Source organism: Enoplosus armatus, chromosome 15 (genome assembly GCF_043641665.1).
Source record: "Enoplosus armatus isolate fEnoArm2 chromosome 15, fEnoArm2.hap1, whole genome shotgun sequence".
Taxonomy (NCBI): domain Eukaryota; kingdom Metazoa; phylum Chordata; class Actinopteri; order Centrarchiformes; family Enoplosidae; genus Enoplosus; species Enoplosus armatus.
The window spans coordinates 19,583,644-19,607,575 of record NC_092194.1 but is presented as its reverse complement, the minus strand read 5'-3'; the positions used below and the strand labels follow the sequence as shown (position 1 = coordinate 19,607,575).

At 40.7% G+C, this 23,932-nt stretch overlaps 1 protein-coding gene across 1 annotated transcript in view; it reads right to left on the bottom strand.

Annotated features, from left to right (window-relative positions):
• The window catches only part of gfra4a (GDNF family receptor alpha 4a), a 109,555-nt gene that overhangs the window by 23,465 nt on the left and 62,158 nt on the right, over positions 1 to 23,932 (bottom strand). The window contains exons 2-3 of the mRNA XM_070920524.1: positions 2,611 to 2,892; positions 821 to 901 (exon numbers count right to left, since the gene is read on the bottom strand). Of these exons, the coding sequence (XP_070776625.1) occupies positions 821 to 901; positions 2,611 to 2,892 (363 nt within the window). The remainder of the gene's footprint in view (positions 1 to 820; positions 902 to 2,610; positions 2,893 to 23,932) is intronic.

The window sequence follows — 23,932 nt, the reverse complement described above, 5'->3', positions numbered from 1 at the left end:
CATCCTTACCCTGCACTCATTTTTGCAGGTGTCCTTATATTATATAATATTGACATAGTTAATTTTCTCAAACACTGCTTTATTAGTATAAACAGACTGTATTTAAATGTTTAAATTAAGCAGCGGTCCTCCCTTTGAGCTATCATTATCCACTTGTTTAAACTTTTTTTTGTGTGATTGTAGGACATTTATCATTACAATGTACGGCATGCATGAATGCCTTCCACACTAATCACTTCATTGAAGTCATTATTTAAGTTTCACAGACTCTCTATCTCAGCTTCACTCATCCAGAGTATAATTGCCGTTGGAGAAAACAAAACACTTGACTTTATGTCCTCTCCAGTGAAACAAAAATGTAACTCCTCATTTGTGTGCAGCCTCTCTCTTTTACGAACTGGGAACGGGAAAAACAAACCAGCTCTGTCTGTCTTCCATTTTCTTTCTCCCTCTCACCTCTTACCATGACTTTCTTTCTTTCTGTTTCTGTCTCTTCTCCCCCCTTCGGCCCCCCCCCCCCCGGCTTTGCTGCTTCCAGCTGCATTAAAGTAAATAGGTAATTAATCTGTGCCTCTAGGGCTAACAGCAGCACATACCAGCCCCGCGGCTTGCCCACAGGCTCAGAGGCAAGACAGAAGCAAAGTGTGGGCTGCTACTCATCAAACATTTTGCACACCCACCCGTCTACTCCGTCAAAATGACGCAGGATGACATCTCGCTTTGCTCTTTCTTTGACGCATAACTTGGTCGGGACCCGCTTATTTATTTATTTTTGTGAGAGTAACTGAAAGCAGAAGCAGAGAGACAGTCGCCCAGTCACCTGCAGCGATGGAGGCCAGACGAACGTAGTCAGAGCCCCTCTCCTCCGGTTCATACGGGTAGTTCTCCACCAGGCTGAGTCCTGCCGACACAGAGGACAGACAATGGCAACACGCTCATCATAAAAGTTACATACAAAGTTAGACCAAATAATTCAAACGCTTCATGCATGACCAGATTAACCTGTTGGGGGACTATATTGACGCCCCACCACTTAACTACCACCCTCTGTGCATTGTGTATGCACCCTGTCAAGAAGCAGACCTGAGACCAGATGATGATCTGTCTTCTCACCATAAATAAGTAAAAGGCTGGAATAATTCAACCTGCCCCCATGTTTTTGGTGTGTCAGTTAGTTTGTGGTAATTTTCATAAACACAACTTTATAAATGTACACCATATGAGCGAAATATAAACTAAAATAATAAAGAAACACGGAAACATGGTCTCAAAATGACCTATTAATGCAGGACCTGTGTTACTTTATATAACACTCTGCCGCTGCTAATTCTCCAAACAAGTTAATAAAACCAATTGACATGCAGTGTCAGTAACTTTTGGGCCACTTTGGGGGATTTCGGGGGTTCTGGGGCCTCAGGGTAGTTGCCCGCTTGGTAATCCAGCTTTAACTTAATTAAAAAGAAGTTAAATTTTTAAGTAAATTAACTGCAAACAGCAACGAAAGCAGGTCATATGAGGCTGAAAACAAATGAGCTGCTTTAAGTTATAAAACAGGTCTGGCAATCAGCACTTTAATACGTAGGTTCTCAAACCAGCATGAGGTTACTGAAGGAAAGAGGAAAGAGGCCACGCAATCTTTGTCCAAACTGCAGCATGTGTGAATAAATAAAAGCAGCTTGTTTAATGTATCAATGGTCTTGAGAATCACGTCAAAATACACCAAACGCAATAAAACTACATTGATGGCTCATAACTTTTGTTTCAAGAGCATTTAAATGACCGTATTGCAATATGAAGCAGGTCACAACTACATGTTGAAATATTGTTCAGATGCTGTTGAAACAGTGGAAACTTTTAATTTTGTGACCAGTTTTAACGTTGACATCTAGATGTCTTTTGCAAATCGCCACATCAATGTTTACTGGGGAGGAACAGCCGCCACAGCTAACTAAAAGGAAAATGACATGTACATTGGACTAAATGGTTGTTCTATTAAACAGCCTGAAACCTAATATTAGCCATGTTTAAGGACTGTTTGCTTCAGTTGTTTCAGACATTTTGAATAAAGTGTTTCTATTATGTAGTCTAGCCAGCGTAGGTATTATAACTCACTCCAGCCTGGAAATAATGATGGTTGGTGTATGAAACCTGGGCAGCTGAGCTTTACTGTTTAATTAGTTCATTATCTACATGTCTTTTTATTTACATTTGCACTTGACTTGCAGGGTAATCACAATGTTATGATATTCACAGTTTCAGTTGTTTTTAAATATAAAAGTACATTTGAATTGAAATGTACTACAAATACTGGTTCAGTGTAGGAAATGACAACGGTAGTGCAAAGCGTTTGAAATAAGCACAAAAGTGATCAAATACAATGAGTGTGGGTGGAACAAAAGGAATCAGAGCCTCAGTTTGAACTTTTTTTGACACAATAATCACTCTTTTCATTTAAGCCTGGAATTTACTGTTGAGCTGTCTGGAGGCGGAGGCCTAATTCGTGCGTAATGGGCGGCACACACTTGATAATCCCAATAACATACTGTACCTGCTCCCGCCCACCTCTCGGGAACAGAACCATCAGATTCGGTGTGTTAATGCCAGACTTACCGTGTAGCACAGACTGATGCAGACTCCAGTAGATGCTCAGGCAGTTCTTCTCCTTCTTCATGCCTCGTTTACATTGGCAGCCATGCAGAGGAGTGGACAGCAGCGCCGTCATGGCGTTCTCACACTGGTTTCGCGCCCCGGGCCCCAGCTTCATGCTGCCGTCCCCCGCCACACATTGCCTGAGGGTGCGCAGTCGCGGGCTGCAGGTGTCGTCGCTGGAGCAGGTGTCCCCTGCACGCAGGCAGTCCCTCCCGCCTGCAGAGAGAGCCATACGTGGGACTCCTGCGAGACAAGACAGACAGAGGTTATCCACTGGTAAGCGTCATGTTGTGGTCCCCCATGACGAGCTCGGAGCAGGAGACCGGTCTATGGATTGGTTTTCTGTACACTTGCTCAGTGAAGCTTTCAGAGGCTTATTTGGATGTAGAAACAATAATGGATCCAGTACACTGAGCCCCAAATAAAACAAACAAACAAACAAATAAAACTGCGAGTTAAAGAACAGACAAAACTCAATGACACAAAGGAAACTAATGAAAGCAGAAAAATATGACTTTCATTTATTTTGCCATGGTTAGCCATATTAAATATACACCAATGAGAGCTTGGAGAAACGGCTAAGCTACCTTGTTAAAAGTCTCCAGATTGTACTTTTTACTTTAGGGCTGATGTTCCAGGGATTTTTTAAAAATGGGTTTAAACCTAAAACCATTTTACTTCTTTGTGTTTGATTGTCATTGACTGAATCATCATTGTACTTTTTTTACAAAACAGTTCAAATTCAACTTAAAGGTGTACAACAGCAACTTAGTGATGCACTTCCATACAGTGCCATGAAGTAGTGGGACTTGTCAGAGACAATTTAAAAAAAGAATGAATGTGAGATTTTATGATCCACTGAATCACTGCTAAAATAATCTAAATTGAATTGAATTTAATAATTGGATTACATTTCCACGTCCCTTGTCAGTAGCGATCAAACTTGGTCAACGATGCATCTCACTATTGTATTCCAGCATTTTAAAATGATATTCACAAACCCGAGGGGGGTGCTCTATTATTCATAAATTCATACAGTTGTCACATAGAATAAATCTGACACCACTGACTGGATTGGGATGAAACTTGGGGGGATGATGCATCTCACCAATATATCCTGACATGTTCAAAATTACAGTGAAATGTTTCAGCTCCAGTCAAAACAAAGTGTCATATTTGTTACAGGTCGGCCGCATCATTTGTGGGGGTTTACTGTTGTCTTGTTTCTTGTGGCACTAATAACATGCAAGTTTTATTCCCCTAAGGAGAGTAAATGCTTGTTTATTCCCCAGCTGTCTGACAGCTCTTAGACTTACCCTTAAAAGTGCTGTCGTGTTTTTTAATCCATCCATGTGTCTACTTTATACGTGTCCTAAAATATACAATTATAAGCATAAACAATAGGCACAACATCACTAGGACCAATATTGCATCGTTCCAAACTACAAATTAAGAGTCCACAGTCATGCTAATGGCTCTATGAGGCTGTACTTAGACAGAATGACTGAATGACATAGCCATCCATAGAGCCATGTTGCTAGCTTGGCTAAAAAAAAACCATTAACTTAATGGTGGGTCAGCCAGTACAAACTCATACCGTGCAGCCAAACTTTGTTCAAACCCACAGAACTTTTACTTTTTTACTGTACTGGAAATCCCAAAGTTTCCAAACACCAAATATGTCAGGCTGAATGTCTGAAATGTGTTTAAAATGATGCACAAGACATTTCCATTTGAGGGAACGGTGCAGCTATGAAAATATGGAGTCTTGGGTTTGAATATTTCACCTAGTGTAAACATCACATAGCTCTGATAAAGAGCTGGAACAAGCTGAGACAGAATATATATGAAATACTGTCAGACGGGGCGGAAAAAGATGATACTGAACTTTAAATCTACTTAAAGGAAAACGGGGGAAACTGTGCAGCTGTATTAAGGGTACTACCATTCACCGCTCTCTTAGTATTTTAGAAAGCATTATAAAGCTATCTAAAATGATGGTGTAATGTACTGTAATGATAGTGAGAGTTTTAAACAAGTGAGAAGAATTGGTTATCCACTGCTTGACAGATTCCCAGAAATCATGTCCAAAAGCATTTCTGTCACTGAATACTTGGTGAGACTCTGTGCTGCGAGTCGGTTCAGTAATTAAATCTTAATCAAATTTGATTCCATCACAGCTCAATCAAGTGATCAGGAACGAAAGCAGGATCCTAATCAAGGCAGGAGCTTGCTAATTTTCCAACGGCACAACTGTCAGAGTTCTACGTCTTCGCCCGGCTCAAACCTGACCCCTCCCTGGGTTACGTGACTCAAGAGATGGTCAGATGAAACAGAAAAGGGTATGAATTGAGTCTCCATCCTGAGCCGAAGCTTGCTGTAGTTGTGGAGAAAACGGGGTTAACTGCCGCGCGCTCAGCAGGAGACTTCTCAACCTTTCCGAGGAGTCAGCTAATCTAGCAGTAAGCTGTCAATAAAAGTCTAGACAGACAGTGAGGCAATGGGTCTGTGGGTTTGGGGTGTTTGTGGATGCTATTGAGAGAAAGCATCTGTCACTCAAGTGAAGAGCTCATCTTCGCTGAGGTCTTGACAGAAAATATCCGCCTCAACAAGTCATTCATTCCACTATAGAGTCTTAAAATCAGATTTATTTTTTGTAAAGCAAAGGGAGGGGGGGAAAAAAAAACGCAGGGTGAGATAATGTCATTCGTTTTCGATGCAAATCAGCTCCACTCGCAAGTTTTCTTGGATCAAGTGACGAAAGCCTTATGTCAAGATGTCGCTTGCTCAGAGAAAACTCTTAAAATGCAGATTTGCATTGGAAATGCATGATATCATCTCGCCCCTGTGGTCGTGTTCTTCGCTCGGTTTAAACACATTTAGAGCGATTTCTTCTTCTCTTATGCGAGTGTGTGGAGCTGCAGGTGGGAGCAGATGCGTGGGTGGTGTGTGTGGGTGTGCGGATGTGGAAGGTGGAGCACAGAAGAACCTTAAAGCCAAGGTTTGGCTTCCCTTCAGCTTCAAGGCAGAAGAAAAAGCCCCCGGTGATCAGCAGCAGAGCAAATCTTATTAAATTGCAACTAATCCAGTGTGGAGAGAGGTTTGATATTTGTCTGAGAAATTAAGCAGCACTCCAGATTGCAAGAGATAGCTGTTTGCCTGGAAACAGAGCCGCGGCGCACCAGCAGTTCAAAGAGAGACAGTCAAAACCAATTAGGAGAAATCAGTTGCCTTGTCATTCAAATTCGTTCCATCCTATATGCCTCCCTGTTTATCCCACTGAGGTAAATAATCAGTTTCAGCTCTCGCTTTTTGTTTCTGTTCCTCTCTGATTTCCTCTCTGCTCGCGTCATCCTCTCCAATTATCTCTCTGCCCCCCCCCCCCTCCTTTTCTCTCATCTGTCACTCGCACACAAACACACCTGGTGTGGTTCAAGATTTTCAAGGAAACGGGATACCACCCCCCCCCCCCAAAAAAAACAACAAAACTGAATTCACTTTTCATTCCTGTGATCTCCTGCAGCACGGGCTTCATTCTCGCAGCTAAAAGCCAAACAGTTTCCAATGTTTTCTGGCAGACAAAGCGGGGGACTGTCCATGTTAGCATTAGCTGAAAAACTGTTGACAGCGTTGTGGGATACGAAATGAAAACAACCGTGATCCTGCGAGCATATTTACAATTTACGTGTTGATTTACAGCTGCAACTACTACAATATAACTTTGTAAACAACAATTTACAATAAAACCTTACAGCAAACACAAAGTAACTACCTTTCCTATCCTCCTCTCTCGCTCGCCGCTGGGTTCTCTACTCAAAGGAAACAGGTGTAGGGGTGGTGAGAGAACTCAAGCTCCCCTCATCTCATCGAGTGGCTCCTCACGTCTCTCTGCCTCCCACCTAAACCCCCGGCTCCTCCACAGCCACCGGGCATCGGTCACTGCCATCAGCCGCTAGCTATCAGCCAACGAGAGAAAGCTTCCTTTAAAATCTATAAGAGCCGCTCCACAGAAAGCACTGCGCTCTTGTTACGTCACATAAAGGAAGCTCAATAAGATTTGATTCTTGATAAGTGATGTTCAACACTGCAAAGAGTTCATAAAATGAGCGATGAAGATAAAACTGGGACCAGAACGGAGATAGTGATGACAATGATAAAATTTTGCATGCAGGAAGGCTGACTCAGCTTTTTTTTTGTGAGTCAATATCCCAGAAAACAACAACAGTCAGAACTTTACTGCTCAGTCATCTTCAAAGTTGTGTTCCCCAAAGAGAGAATCACAGTGCGGGATCATAAACCATGTTCATTATCTGTAAATGTCTTGTTACACAAACATACAACGTCGACTGTGCGAAGTTTTTGAATTGTTTGATTTGTATTTCCTTTTCTTCTCTCAGAGCTTTTGGCTGGAGTGGCAACTCAGAGGCCACTTTATTAGGTACATCTTCACAATATGCAACAGCTCAGCCGTAAACTCTACGTTTACAAAGATAAGAATGTTGAGTTTTGATTGACAGTGTCAGAGATGTATTCATTGAACTACACGTTTACGACCGAGGTTGCAGTTTGCAGTTTGGTGTTGAACTGGAGACATTTGCCGATTCCACTTTCTCAAATGTGAGGACTTGCCGTTTTTTCCCCCCCCACATCATCTTATATATAATTGAATATCTTTGGGTTTCGGACTGTTTGTCGGACAAAACAAGCACCGTGAACACGTCATCTTGGGCTCTCAGAACTTCTGATTGGTATTTTTTATATTTTAAGGACTAAATGCAACCCTGTCTTCTAGAGATTGTGTTTACTGCATATTTTGAAGAGGTTTGCATCCTGAGTGTGGATAAGTTTAGGCTACTAAAACCTTTGGTTATGGGAGAACGTGGTCTTGGTAAAAGATTGACTGTACACCGAGACCCCGATCTTTCCCCAACCTTAATCAAGTGCTTTGATTTGCCTCATCATAACCTTAATAACATGAATCATGCTTTAGTTGCTATCAGCAGATATTGAATTGCTACAAATACGATTTATCATAATATTGTTGGGGAAAACCAGTGTTTTTTGCACATGTTCTATATGAACATTTTGCGACTTTGCGCTCATTAAAAATCTTTCTTTTCTATGTTAATATCTAGCAGACATTTTCAATCAATCCATTAGCTGATTGATGCTGAAAATTGATACTTTGCTCCAGCCGTCGTTGTGGGCCTGCAAATTCAATTGAGACATCATGTGTGATATTGAGCTGTACAAATAAACTTGACTTGAAATGCACAACAGGCAGTGGGACAACTTACTGCACAAAGATTTCAGAGAGAATATTCAGCATTCAACTAAATCCTTTCAGTCGAGTCTTAAAGTCAGCGTCTGCAGCGACTCTTGAAACTTCTAGTTTCCAAGTTGCAACTCCAAGTTCACAACATTGACTGAACTAACCGAGATCTAAGCTCACGAAGTTTGTTTTCTCATTTTGAGCTGGTGCACTGCGCATGTTGTTGTTTGTTTTTCGTTTATGCTTTCTTGACTAGACTTTGCACAAAAACCATCTTTCTCTTCATCAGTTGCTGAATGGCTGAGTGACTTGCTATAGACAGTATGATGAATCCTATTAGAGATAACAGGCTCTTGCATTGTTTGGTAAATCTTTGACAGTGCTACCAAGGGACCGTGCTCTTGTTACTGTATATTGTAGTTCCTTATTAGCTAACTGCGCCTCCCCAAACACTTTTTAACCAAGATGACTCACTGTGTCTGCTGGGGTTTCTTCTGCTATGTTGTCTCTGCTTTCACAGCTACTAATAATGCCCTCTCTTCTCCCCAGCAGTATTGCCAAAACACAAAAAGCTAATATTCTTCCCATAAATGCACGCACGCACGCAAACACACACACACACGGCAATGTGAAAGAACAAACGTGCTCGTGTAAATCCACTCGTACACACAATAGTGCAAAAACTATTTAGACACTTTACCATAAATTTAGTTTGCAGAGAGACTTACTCGGACAATAATTGGTCCTCAAAAATATGCTGTGATAGGGTCCTTTTGCTCTGTATCATTGATTCAGCAAAACATGATGAAATTTAGAGAGAACCAAGAGACCACTCTGGCTGTGATGCAGAATACTAATTTCCTTCCCGGGTTCCTCGGTGACTAATCCATCCTGAAGAAAGTCAATATCATTCCGTAGCTGGTCCAGAATAACCACGCAGCTGCAATTTGGGCATTTTTCTTTGTTTTCTTCTAATTGAAAGTGTGTGTGCGGGCATGTATATACACGCTGAGATCTGGAAGCTTGATGAAAAACTGTTTTAACAATTTCAAAAACCCGAGCGAGAAAAGAATTTCACTCTTTTGAAGCAGAGATCATACTTTTTGCCGACACATTCATGTCGCGCGAGATAATAATAAATTGATTTCAGACTGATCTCCTCAGTGGTGTGAATGATATGATGGGGGAGTGAAATGATTATTGCACTGAAGTTAGATTACTAGATCAGTATTTGAAAAGAAATAAAAGACAAAGGCTTAAGACATTAATCAGCAGCTTGAAAAAGTCTAAATTGGATATCATTATGATGAAGACACTTTTTATGTGAATATAAATTAAAGGTATTTCACGAGGTTTTAATTATATTAAACAGAAATAGAATAGCATTTGCCTTTTGCTGGATATTCTCATAAGTATTTTGAGGTAGAAAGCAGTACAGATGTAAGACGGTGATACTTTTTCCTGAACTACTACTTCAGAGTGAAATGTTGTTGTACTCCTCTCCTGCGTGTCCCCATTCCTTCCTTCCTCTGGAAAAGCCTCCCTGTTGATATCAGACAGTCTGACTCTACTGAAACCTTTAAATCCAAACTTTAAACTCATCTTTTCGCTTTAACTTTCAGCCGGTTGTATAGTTTTGATTACCTTGCACCTATCATTACCTTGGAGGGGTCGGCCTCAGTCTCAATGAATCTATAAGCCAAGTACTTCCAGCTGAATGTGGTAAACTTTCTGTAAACCACTTCTCTTTGTTTGTGTGTGTCTCTCCCTCCATTGCTTCTCCTCCTCATCCTCTTTTCACTGTGCTGGACCGTCGGCCGTCCTGGGATCTCTCTCTCTCTCCCCTTTGCTGTCAGTGCCTCTCGCCAGATGTTTTAGATCTGGATCTTCATCCCCCAGGAGATTCAGCTTCTCCTCTTGTCTCCGTCTCTCTCCCCTTGTGTGTGTGTGTGTCTGTCTCTTTCTTTCTCGACTCGACTACTTTTTATTTATTCCATTGGAAGTTTGAATATTTGCAGTGCTTGTTGATGAGGAGGACCACACAGTCAGAAGCTCCAGAGGAAGCCAGAATGGATGTTGAGTTGAGATTGTTTGTCAACTACTTTTTACTCCACCACATTATAATTATTGCAGATTCAGATTGTATGAATTTGAAATAATTTGTTTACGGAAAAAGACTAAATCTTTAAAACTTTCTCTTGTTCTTTGCTTCTTGTGATCCATTTTTATTCTTTTGTTATATTCACTTCCTTCTTCTTTTTATTCCTTTCTTTCTTCAACTGATCTGAGAGCATGAAAAGTCCCTGAAATAGGAAATGTAAGTGAGTGGAAATACACTGTACTCTGAGTACTTTACTATGAACACATTTAGTATATCATACTGACAACTTCTTTACACTTGCGGTAGTGGTACGGCTCAACATTAAACTGGGTGCGATGAGCAGAAGAAGAAAGAAGAAAATGGTCAGTGGTTAAGTTATTTCACTGTTACCTATCACAGTTTTATTTTTTGGAAGGCCAGTCTGAACTGAGGGTGAGTGTAAAAAGAGGCGAGAGGTTAAGGTGGGGGTGAGGAGAGCTGGGAGCTGAGAGCCTGTGGCAAGATCCAACAATGGATCCACCTTCAGGCAGACCGAGGTCCTTGAGGGCCAGTAAAGAACTTCTCTTCCTATTTTTCTACACAGTCATTCAAGGTGTTAAGATGTATGGCTGCCCTGTGTGGGTCAGTTCTTTTCGTTGAGCTTAAAAAGAGAATCCTCAGGATACTGAAACTTTGCTGGTGAAGCCGTTCTTCGAAAGACTTCTGAGTCTGGTGAAAAACATCATCCTGAATCCCCCCCCCCCCCATGTCCGTCATGATGACCAGCTTATAACACCGGGGGGAGACTCGACTCTTTCTCTTCAACAATGAGAACATGTACATGTAAACACAGGATGACAAGGTGATACACGCTGGAAGTCTTTGAGTCTGGAAGAACACAATGTTTGACACCGTGAGGACGGAAGCTATTTGATGTCTTTCTGTGTGATATGTTGTTCTGTCACTGGTCAGAAAATGAATTTCCATAAAAATGGACAGTAACTAGACAAAGAGTCTCTGTCAGGCTGTATATACTGAGGCACAGCAAAATGACAATGTTAACATGCTGATGTTTAGCAGGTACAATATAATGGTTCATGTTCACCATCTTAATGTAGCATGTTAGCATGCTAACATTTGTTAATTAGCACTAAACAAAGTACAGGTGGAGTGTATTAGGCTGAAATGAAACCTTTACAGCACTAATTAAAATAAAAATAGTAAACTATATTATCACAATATTGATAATAATAAAAAAAATATGATTGACTGTTTAAATAAGTGACTAAATTACATTTATTTGCTGTTTTTTTTTCCGAGGAGAGAAACTGTGCAGCTTTGCATGACTGCATACTGAGGAAATTAATGAAGGCTCATTCACATAAGTGAGACCCACCTGGGCCTGAACAACTCGTCTGTCCTTAAGCATGGTCAGAGAGCCCATTAGAGGGCATAGCTGACAGCATACTGAACCACATCCACCCTGCCAGCTGCACCCATACTGTACCATGCCAAGAAGCAAGAGGAGGGTGTCGTACAAGACGACAATGATCCTGACCACAGAACAACTGGTTGTCAACAAGACATCCTATTATCTCCTGCTCTCATTATGTTATTCCTGTCTTTAGTTGTATTAATGCGCTGCTCAAACGCACAAAGCAGAACAGGTGTTTATATGTCTTATTTGTCAATGCTGAGCTGGACTGGGACAAAAACGGGGCTTAATAACTGTTGCAGACCACAATGTTGGTGGAGAAATACTCTTGAAATGTCATTGGCTTGAGAGTAAAACCCTCTGCTGGGGGAGAGAGGCTGGGGAGAGGATGTTTTCTTGAATGTGATATTTTCTTGTTGTGCCAGTGAATGATAAAAGAGTCCAATGTCAGTCTTGATGTAATTGTTGCCAATTTTCTCAGTTAGAGAACAATCTGGGGAAACAAGGCTATTTGTTTCATCTATTGTCTGGGTGCTGTCACTCTGACCTTTAAAATCCTTACTCTTGTTTGAGCACTGTGGATTTGACACTTGCAGACTTTACCGTTGATCACTTGTAATGTCTGGAACTGAACCTTATTCCCACTGCAAGCCTGTAGATAAGAGTGCCAGCTAAAATGTGAAATACATAAAAGACTACGGGGACTGGAGTTAATAGTGAGCTGACATTTACTTTCATTTGTTTGAGGGAATATTGTTCGGGAATAATCATTACTTCTTGTATTATGCTTTTTCAGTCTTAATTACTACAAAAAGAGTCAAAGTAGACTGACAGTCAACCTATCAACCATCCATGTGTCCGGTTCGGGATGTGGAGGCAGCAGGGCAAACTGAGCAGCACTACATCCTTTTTTATAGTAATATGCTCCCACTGGTGGGATCCCAAAGTCCTCTTGGGCTGCTGGGAGATGTAATCACACCAGTGGGTCCTGGGTCTGCCCAGTGGTGTCCTCCCAGTAGGTCATGCCTGGAACACTGTTAAAGGGAGGAGGTCCAGGGGACATCCTGACCAAGAAACCAAATCACCTCAACTGGTTTATCTCAAAGAGATGGAGCAGCGGGGGAATAAAGAGCTCCTCCTCCTCCTTGCAAACAAATCTCAATCTCAATATCATGTGGCTGTGATCCCACTTTCATGGCTTCAAAGCTTGTAATGGGGGTCAGTGTCGAAACTGAGGTTTACATTGAGAGCTCAGCTTTCCAACTCACAGCTCTCTTCACCGGCAGATTCTGATGTAAAGCCAACGTCACTGCGGTCCGTAACCCTAACCAGTCCTCAATCTCCCAGTCTCCCACTTAACAGCAAACCACACCAGTACACATCGAAGATTGTAGTGGCATTAAACCAAACTAAACCAACATCATCTGCAAATACTCCATCAAATTGGACACTCCTCAGGCTAACACAGATCATACAGCATCTCCCACATGGTAAACAATGGAGTATCTGTGTTTGAATACTCATTACTACAACAGTCACAGCAATCTCATTTCCAGGACCGTGGCACAGACTTTCCAAGTAAGACAAAATAGTGTGAAACTTCATGACCTGGCACAAAACTTCCACTCCCCCCTTTTTTTAAATGGCTACTTCCACACCTTTGTTCCCAAAATCCCCTGACCCCTTATCAGGGGCTGTGTCAAAAGGGTAAGAATCCTTCCACCTTTCAACAATTCAATCCAATTTCCAGGTCCTATCTATGTGGAAAAAAAGCCTGAATTACATGCCTCTTGAGACACAGAAAAGCTTTTCAAAAAATCTCTGGCATTACCTGAAAGTCCTTTTCAAAAGCCTTTCCAAACTGAAGCCATGCCACACCCGCGGTTCCATTCTGCAACTCATGTAGACATAGACTTCCCAACCTGCCCGTCCTGCAGTGAGAACAGAGTTTCCTGTGCAAACCAGGCTTGGAAAACATCCGCCTGCAGCTTAACAGCCTCCATCACTGCTGCTAAGTTCTTTGGTTTCCACTATGACAAGCTCGCCTTCTGGCCTCAGCTGCATTATTGGCAGTCTGTCACAATCTCCCCAACTTCTAACTTCAAAACAGATCCTTTGTACGGCAGACTTGGATCACCAACTACAGTCTGAATTTGTATGGGAATTCATAATACACCCTACTGGTGTTGTTTATCTTCCTGGCTTCCCCCTCCCCATGTTTCCCTATTGCAACAACTGTTATTAGTGACATTTGGCACATTTTACTGGAGTATATTGTTGTTTTCTGGCATAGCATTTTGCCATATTATTCTAATGGTATTCTTATTTTGTTGCATCATTCTTTCCTCACTGTCCTCTGAGAACAAAAAGCTATAAAATGTGATTGGAGCACAGTTGGAGGCTCTATCAAGAATTTGGGAATTTAAGCTCCTTATTTCTCTCCATGTCTAAACACAAATGCCAAAATGGCTTCACTCTCCCTCCCTCTCTCTCTTCTGCATCATCTCATATCTTTCTGTCTCATATAAGAACACACTGCGGTATGAATACACTAGCTACAGTTTCTATACGTTGTGGGTATTGCATATCAATATCAGACATGGCACACACATGTACAGCATCACGTTGCTCCCACACAACCACACAGTCTTGTTCTCAAATTACTTTTTATCTCTGCTGCGTGCACAAAAAGTATGAATATCAACACCGAGATACACAAATACGCCTCGCTCTATCTCACTCGCCCCGAACAGACTCTCTGGTGAAGCTCACCTCTTCACTTCGCCTCCCCAGGGTACCCTTTCATTCGGTGTGTGTGTGTGTGTGTGTGTGTGTGTGTGTGTGTGGCTGAGAGGGAAAGAGCAGTGCGTACGTGCATGTGCGACTGTGAGTTTCTACCTGTCTGTGTTTACTAGTGTTGGCTGAGAATTACATTATTGAACTGTAAATGTGTGTGTCTTCCTGTCAGCACCCTCCTCTTGTTTGTCTATTTACAGCGCTTGTGAGTGAGCACGCTCTTACACTAATATTTGTGTACACGCATTTCTTTTTTTTCTGAGGGCGGAAATAATCTTATTGTTTGAGTTAATCCCGAGTGGGCAGAGCTACAGACACACAGCTTCTCTGAACACTTACAACTGGAAGACTTGATTGACAAAAGGGAAGAACTTCTCCTTCAATACTCTCTTTTCATTCATCATAGCCTTAAGATTTATTATCTAGGAAGGTCACTGGGTTAGCTAACGAAGCTTACAGAGAGAGCTCCGGGCTAATATGATTTTCTTGACAAGAAAGTTCTACACTAAGTAACTGACCTAAATAATTTCATATAGCTAGATTTCATATTCGGTATCAGTTTAATGTTGCTCTGCCATAAAAAGCTGTCACCTCTGATGTACAGACATACGACAAATTAAAGGAAAAACCAGAAAAATGATGTGATGTGAATCCTATTCTATGGCCTTCACCAGACCTCAACACAACTGAAAGCCTATGGGAGAACTGGGAGCGACGTGGTAGACGGCGCTCTGCAACACCCCCGTCAAAACTTCATCTTTTCCTTCTAGACTTCTTGAGAATCTATGCCAAGGCAGAGTTAAGCTGTTCTGGAGGCGTGCGATGGCCCAACGCTTTACTAAGATACTTTATGTTTGTTTTTCTCTCCTTTGTCAAACCGTCTGTACATCTGTTCCGCACAAGTCTGGTGTAATATATGTAGAAATATAACTTCATCAGAAGGTGCAGACATTTATTTGTTCGATGTCTGTCTCTCTACTGTTGATCATCTTATAAAAGGCTGAAAAAAAAATAGCGGCAAGTGTGAATGAAATCAGCATACCTGTGCAAGTTGTTATAAGTCAAAAGAAATAAATGACATATTTCTTTGATCAGTGAGAAAAACATTAAGTTAACGACTTCTGGCAACTGACTGCAGTTTCCTAGTCGACAGAAATGAACAAAACAAAGCAAAACAAAACACCTCTCCCAACGACACGTGTAAAGTAACAAGAATGTCCTTTTGGTTTGAGGTGGAACGATATCACGGCAACATTTCAAACACTGTTTTCAAATGTCAGAGGCTCAGTTTCAGGCCCGACTGGAAATGATACTCCCACACCCCGGGAGGCAGCGTAGTAAATATCATGACCCAGTAAAGCCCGAGCCATGCCTGGCTGTGTGCTTAAGGTGGGTATTTTCATCTAGTGTGTTACTTATCAGTACACTGTAACACCAGTGATGTTGGGGCTAATGGCTCACTCTGTATGTCTCTGTTGGTTTACAGACTATCAAGTGCTTTGCAGCAACGGTGACTCAAACCAAAGTGATGCATGCTCACAAAAACACGACTGTATTGATTATTGGGTATTGATATGTACTAAGAGATCAGTAACAGTTCTCCTCACTCCGTGCTCTGTCCATGGTGCTGAATCTGGAGCTGAACTCTCCCTAGAAATTCTTTGTACAATATTACGTTGTTGGGCAAGTTAATGGGAAAAATGCAGTGAATTGCTTATTACATGTTAGTCATCAGAGTTACCGCCACACTTTAACTCGTTTGAACAAACTGAATGTGAGAAGTAAGTGGACTGCACTTATATAACTATTTTCAACCTTGGTAGGACAAAGCACGTAATTATTTGCCTCTAATTTGCCCATTCTCACACTAACACACCCAACAGCACCGAGGTTTAGCGTTCTGTCTGTTTTATTAAGTGTGTGTCTGCTCGTACATGTGGCCGGGTCAGATACGGTGGCGGGACGGGGAAACGCTGATTGGAAGCCTGGGAAGTGAATGCATCACTGACCCCCAATTATAACTTTTACAAAGAGCTCCCCAAATGTATGTTTTAACCTGGAGGGCAGAGGTCAGCAGAGAATTAGATTAAGGGGGAAAAAAAACTCACAACTTTTCAATGAGAGTGAAAAACTAACCTTGAAACTGACAAATGGAACTTTTTGTTCAGTCAGATGGTTTCAAGCCTTCGTGACGGCGGCGTCATTACAGAGTTATGTTATCGTTTTTTTTGTTCTCCGCTGTAGATGCCCTCACTGGCCAAGAATCCACTCTGCATTAATTACTGATTGTGGATGCATGCTAATTACCGGCGTCGTTCCAAAAGATAAAAATAGACAGCTTTTTGATGTTGGCGCTTGGCAAAGCTCTGTGGTCACATACTCTTTGGGAGATGACCCGTGATGAGCAAGGAGGTGAGTTGATGTTTCATTATGTAAGGCAGCAGATTAGAAGACGCACCACTGGTTTTCGGCATCCCCTTATCTAAGTTAGGAGAGCATCACGCTCCATATGAGATCAGGATGAAATGATAATGTGTATTGACAGATTCACTCCTGTCTCTTTCCATATCTCTCTCCAGCTACCTTACGCTCTGTCACACTTTCACAGCAATATCATTCTGCATGAGGAAATTATCGTTTTTAATCTCTTGGCGACATCCAACAGAATAAGTTTGTGCTTTGGCTGGGTTTGATGTTGCTGTGCAAGAGTGACTTTGAAATTGAATTTTGGCCATTTTCTACTCTATTCTTTTGCCACTGCTGGTGCTGTTCCTGTCAGTACTCTCCTGCTAATATGGCCCAGTGAGCGGAGGGCATCACAGTATTAATATGGTCCTTGTCACTTTGAGAAGAGCTTTCTCAGTTTAGTTCTCTGGCCATGAGTGTAGAGCCAGAGGCATCTTTTTAATGAGGGAGAGGGACACTGTGACAGGGGCGAGCTGACCTGATACAAGCCAGGACCGAGCCAGTACTGTGTCCGACTGTTCTGTGTGTACACACTCAATGACACATAGATACTGAAACCCACATACACGAATAAAACACGAGCCCTGCAGAGACAGATCAAGTCAGACATAAATGACTAGCTCGGCTCTCTTTGTGTCAGAAGTAATTTGAAGTGCCTACTGTAGACTGCCAACACACAGAGAAGCTTCTCCATGTTCACTCATATGAAAATGCCGAGAGCCTCCATCTGCATCAGTGTTTCACCCGCAAATCGTTCGCTGCCGGGGTGGAAAAGACCTTGAAATGGCATTTTAGACCACTGGACATGAGAAAAAAAGCTAATATAATGTTATGAAACAACATAATAAAGTATATGAGATTAAATCCCGGGAAAGAAAAAGCTATTTTATTACATTATTATATAGTTATTACTTTAATTATCCCCATAGGAAAAGTCTTCAGTACTGCTGAAATGATTTATTTTGACACCTTTGCCCCCAAAATATCAAACCAACTGGGATGACAGGTTACCAGAAGTCTGCCCTGTCCAATTAGCAAGCTAATTATGATTTCACATGACTTGTAACAAAGTCAGTTTTTCCCACTATGCTAAGAATTGTGTTTTGACACGATGGCGCCTTAAAATCTGTTGCCATAACAAACACAGCACTCCAAAAGCAGCTGTGAAACTACGTGTCAGTGAAAGTCTCAACTTAAAGCAGTGCTAACGATATTCACATGAGCAGGATTTGCTGCGGCTGTGACAAAAAACTCTCTTATGGAACCGATCCAATAATGATGAAACTCCGGCGAGGTGACAGCTGCCCTGGACCGAGCGGCATACTTTAACTATTCACAAGCAGGAGAGGAAGCGGTCCACACTCACTCCACATGCAGCACAGGAGAGGAATTGGAAGTGAGTTCTCTCTTGGCGTGGATGTGAGTGTGTAGGCGGTGCAGAGCTGCTGCTGCTGCTGCTGCAGCTGAAGCCAGGCGGAGCTCCCAGTGCCACCTTACTGCTGCTGAGAGTGTGTGAGGAGTTTTGTTTAAAATCAAATCTGTACTCTTAACTCTTAGAAGGAAAAGATAGCAAAAACTATGGGGAAGTACTTTTAATTAAGTGGAAACTTAACAACCAGGAAAGACCAGCACTCTTATCTGCAGAGTTGTATATTTTCTGTGGTCCATTGGCCCACGTGTAAGATCCCACAACCCTGTATACTAATACTACTGTACTTCAAGATGTGCTGTTGTGCTGTGGAAATCTACAAAGCATAAGCTGTTAATCTGCCAATCTTCACAGAGTGCTGCCCTCCAAAAACATGTGTTAGTAAGGTTTACTAAAACCAAGGCAAAACATGTTGTCAAGTAATATTAACTTTCTGGAAAGTGTAATGAGAGAATCCATTTATGGTGATATTATTGGTACAAGTCCTGGTTTTCAGTTTGAAATGTTAAAACCAGGTGGAAATTAGATTTAAAAATTCCTTGATATAAAAATCAGGATGAGAATGGGACTATAGAAATACCATATGCAGTCACCAGTCTCAATTTATTATTTATTAATGAAAGCATATATTAAACTGTGCTCACAAGAGGACCTCATTAACTGTATATTAATGTGAACAGTGACTTGTTACAGCAGGAAACAGCACTATTGGGTATCAGGGAACGTAAAATAAGGGTGTATTTTTTGTGAAACTGTTCAACGTTTGCTTCAAATGTGCTATATAAGTTGACATTTGAGTTTTTTGCAAAAAGACAGTCCTGAAATGCTAAAGTTATTTTCACTAACATTGCTCTACATATAACACTCAAGAAACAATTATCTTGAGTGTTGAAGAAAAAAGAGTAAATGCAGCAGCTGAGCATAAATGGGTTTCACTGTAACTGACATCCTCCTCCAGCTCAAGTGTCTTTTCAAGTGCAAAAGCACAGTTGAAGTTTGGTGTTTGTCAGGATCCGGTTTGAGTCATCGATCCACTTGATGCAAAGTGTTGTTTCGTGCACCTCAGAATCAAGCGATTACCACCTGGCCTTTGATTACACATTGCATTTATGCTTTTACTTAAACCCTTCATGCACACCAACGCATGCGTTTCCAAGTTCCGGCTCATAGACGCTTGTTCGCTCGGACATAAGAGAACAATAATTATTAAGTCATTGTTTTGCAAGTCACAGTCTTGGCTATGAAGGCCCTAGTCATCACCAACAAGTCTCAAGTCAAAGTCTAACCCTAAACTTTGTGGTTAGAGTCCTAAACATTATTACACGTTAATTAAGTTAGTAATTTTACAGAAGTAATGCTTTTTAAAACTTGTCTTACTTTCAAATAAACCTGATAAAAGCAAAAGGATCTGCTGTGCCTTTGTATGTTATGTTACCATCATTTGTAATTTGTGCGCCAAATGTTTTGCATGTTTTGTACATTTTTATTTGACAATAACATATTCATTACATCTGACCCGAGATATCATCTTTTGTGTGTCAGCTAGCGTGCACTGCCAAACACACCTTTCCCTCCTATCGTTGTAATATCATTGGCTGAAGTTGGATTGATTCCAAGTACATCCATTGTCAGGAAAATGTTGTTGATTAGTTTATCTGGATTCACGCAGGAGCACAAGGTCTGATTTGAACTCTTTGTGATGCAGATCCGATCCTCTCATGAACAAGTACAGAAGGACAAACCACATGAAATCGGACTTTTTTAATCTGCAACTCAAATCTGACCCAAAGCTCTCAGCAGTGAAAAGCCTCATAGAGTCAGATTTCCTCGTGTTTAAACAGCAAAGATGGCCTTCTGTGTGCCGCGAAGAGATAAAACTTTGATTATCTTTTCCATTGTGGATGCAGCTTTAGTTTATGTATGCAGATGCCTTGTGGAACCAATTCATGAGCTTGGAATTATGAGGTCCCATCTGCATGCAGAGTAGTTTTGCCATTATCAAAAGTTTTTCATGTGCATGTTTTAATCATAACTGGATATTTTCAACCTGGACCTCTTTTTGCTAGTATTTTGCCAACAGACACAGAAGGCACCAACTCAACCCAAAAATATAATATACTCTAGCTTTGCAAATCATTATTTCAATCGGTTCAGGCAGAAACTAGGAAATTTATACCCAGATTGGAAATCAAACCAAAATGAAAAATAATGCTTTAGAACACATGTGAAAGCCTGTTTTTAGTGCCATATTGTATTGAATAACCAATTTTGACCAAAATGTCAGCTGCGGACTTATAATAGCAAAGATCCTGTGAGAATCACAGACTAAGTCAGGCACGTGTTGAGAGACGAAGCGAGAAAACTGAACCCTGGTCACCTCTCTGACACTGACGAGAGAAGAGACTGGAGGTGATTATCAAACCCCGAGATCCAAGCTGTTGTATGAATCTGATTTAACAAGGTCTGTAGTTTCAATTGGTGTTGTGTTGTTTTTTTTGTTGGCTATGCATTCCCTGTTGGGACATAAAGCTCTTCATCTGTCCCCTGTTCTCTGCAGACTCCCATGAGTCTGGCGCAAGAACTAACATAAAAACAAAGACACATGCAAGGCTTGTAATGCAAACCTACTATCTGTATCTGTTTATTTTTATTAAAATATCTGCATGGACAAGAATAATAAAAGCTCTCTTGGCCACGTCAGTTTGTCATTTTCTTTTCTACTTTCAGGTTTTAAAATTGGATCTTGAGTTAATAATAACAAAATGTCTGAATATCAAACTTGAAACTATCCACACTTCAGGGTTTTTTTTGCAGCCTAGATATTCTTGTTTACATTTTGAAAAATCTGCATCATTAAAAGTCAAGTTACAAGCAGTTCTTGTTTACACCACAACCATGGATGAACAGACAACAGCACCTTGAGAAAAAGTCTGAATCTGATGACTATGGAACACGAGCTGAAGTTATAAGGAGCGCCTTTTATATGATTTAAACGATTTGTTTCATCAACAGCAGACACTCTGAGATCAGTGAAAAAGATTACTTCTGTTGATTGTTGCATGAGTTCCTCTCAGAGTCAGGCAGAGTCGTATTCAGTTACATCCCAAATACATAAAAACATACTGAGAAGGTTCCTAGGAGCTGCTGTCCAGCTACACTGAGCTGCTGCATGAGAATTTGGTTTTGTTTCATGAAAAGGAAAACAAGACTTCACTATATTGGCCTGTTCACTGTGACAAATGTTCTCCATTTATTGCAGGAAATATGTGAAGAACAGTGGTTCTTCATAAGAGTTTATCTTTGAGGCTGGCAAAACATTTTCTGTAATAATAGAGGCACACACAAAAAAAAAAACGAGACAAAAGGCTTTGTGCCTGCACATAACACGTTTCTTCTCCTGCTAAGGATATTAGAACCTTTGCACTTTTAGCTCCAAAGGAAAATAACTGATTTAATGCACTCAATTTAGAGGAGTTACTAGGAAAGTCTGATAAAATGTTCCCAAAAGACTTTACAGAAATAAGCTCTTAAACGAGCTCCGTGCATATTTATTTATTTATTTCCCCCGCAGCCCAAAAAAGGATGTTGTCTTCCGCTGACCCGGATAAAGCTGAAAGTTAATATTTTTACTATGAGGCCTTGCCATGGGCGTACTCAGAGGAGTCCCATGGGTAAGCAAAAGGGTTATATAATTCAGGGATATGTAACTTTGATGTAAGTGGGCAGAAGAAAACTTTGTGGTTAGATAGTGTTCAGCGGAAAAGTGCCACAGCCCTTAAAGTGACATATGCATTCAACTCAAACAGAGTTATACATGATGTAATGTGGTTGTAATAAGGATGAGCTGCACTGTGGTGGGCTTCTGCAAGGTGGTTGGGATAATTATAAATCAGGTGCTGAAATATTGACGAGGTTGGGGAATTTCAGCCAGGTTTGTGTCTCGGTGTCTCTGTCATGGCGGCTACCGTTCCAGATGATTGGGCATGTGTAGTCTTCACCGCTGGGGACTCGCTGTCAGTACGGTTTTGTTTGGCTGTAACTGTCTGTGTAATTTGTAATAGAGAGAGGCATTTTATTAAATTAAACTTTGTGCTTCTATATGTGGGCAAAAGTGGAACAGGATGTAGATTCATGTCTTATTCCTTCAAATTATCCTCAAGACTTTCAAACACCTTTGGTAATGTTCATTGTTCAGTGATTAGGGGCAGTTAGAAGGAGTGAATGCATTGTTTTCACCCTCCTCTCCTTTTAAGACTTTCTACTTTTAATTCATTTGTATATGTTGTATTGCTGTTCTTTTAAAAGTTACACAAATACAACTACAACTACTGCTGCTACTATACTACTACTTTTACTACTTTATTTATTTATTTATTTCCTTTGTTAGATAGTTTAAAAAGTATTCATTAATTTTTCTGGTCCCAAAATGTTGTAAACATATCATAGACATATTGTCCTCTTATAAAGTTGTTATGGCTAACGTGTTAGCGAACAGCTGTCCATTTATACCTCAGCATCCATTTGGAGTCCTGTTTCTGGTGCCTTTGTGAATTCTTTTAGCTCGGCTTTGGCCTCCACCAACTCTTGAGGAAAATATCTGGCTATTTAGCTGCTTTCTGTTTATTCGTAAGGTTAATGGGAGATTGAACCAAAACAGTAAAGTTGGTCACTTTTAGTGACACCTCTCACATGACACGGACAATTGACCCATTGTTGATATGAACATATTAAACATTGCAGCTTTATAAGTCTAACTGAGATTAAAATCTCGATGAAATCTTGTTTTAAAACAGATCTGTTCGAAAACATTAAAGCAACTGTCACAGACTACACATAAGAGCATAAACATTATTATTATGTACATATTATTATATGTACATAAAAGTATTTAAATTCAAATGGCAATCCAAATTATTTATTAAAATAAAAAAACAACACTGACTGGGAGTGCTTGTCCTTTAAAACTGACTATATTAGCAGGATGTAATAATACTCCACTGGCATCAAAGAATAAACACATTTCAGTCCTCAGTAACAGCTGCAGTAATTAAACTAAATAATGAACAAATAAATACAGCCTCCACTCTGCCTGCATGAGGCACATGTCAACACGTCATTTTAAGGGTGTCACATTTATACTGTGGCATCACAGAAAAAAATGTATTTTTTCTCTTCATTAGTGCTAAACAGCATTTAAGTGTATAGCTGTTGACTGCCTGATAAAAAAAAAAACATTGTTAATGAAAACATGCAGCTTGTGTATTTTTATCAATTTGACTTTGAAAGTGAAATAAGAATCAATTCATGTATTATTAAAGTTTACATCAACCAGTTGTAGGCAGCCTTGACAATACAGCTGCAAGCACTGAAAGATCATCTACAGAGCTGGAAAAAAGAGATTCACAATTGGAGCCATGGATTTCCTTTTTCAAGGTAAGAACAAATACGAGCAGGGATGTCTTCAACAGATACATTTTCAGCCTGCTTGATTTTCATGATTATTTCAAATTGACAGCTCAGAAACTTCAATATTTTTTGTCATTCTGCAAATTTTTTTGGGGACAAATTGAAGCAAGTCCCCTGAATTTGTATGAGCACGGCACAGTTAACAATACTCAGTGAACTGTGGGCAGAAAATGTGATCAGTTTCACCCCTGTGGGTTTTCAGGAAGGCTCAAAATAAATGTGATGCAGGGAGACTCCATTGACCATTGCCTGCAGCAAAACAGGCTTTTACAGCGAGCAGGAAGTCAACTGGCATCCCTTTCTGTGCCTGATATAGCTGGAATAAAATTGCCCCATTTA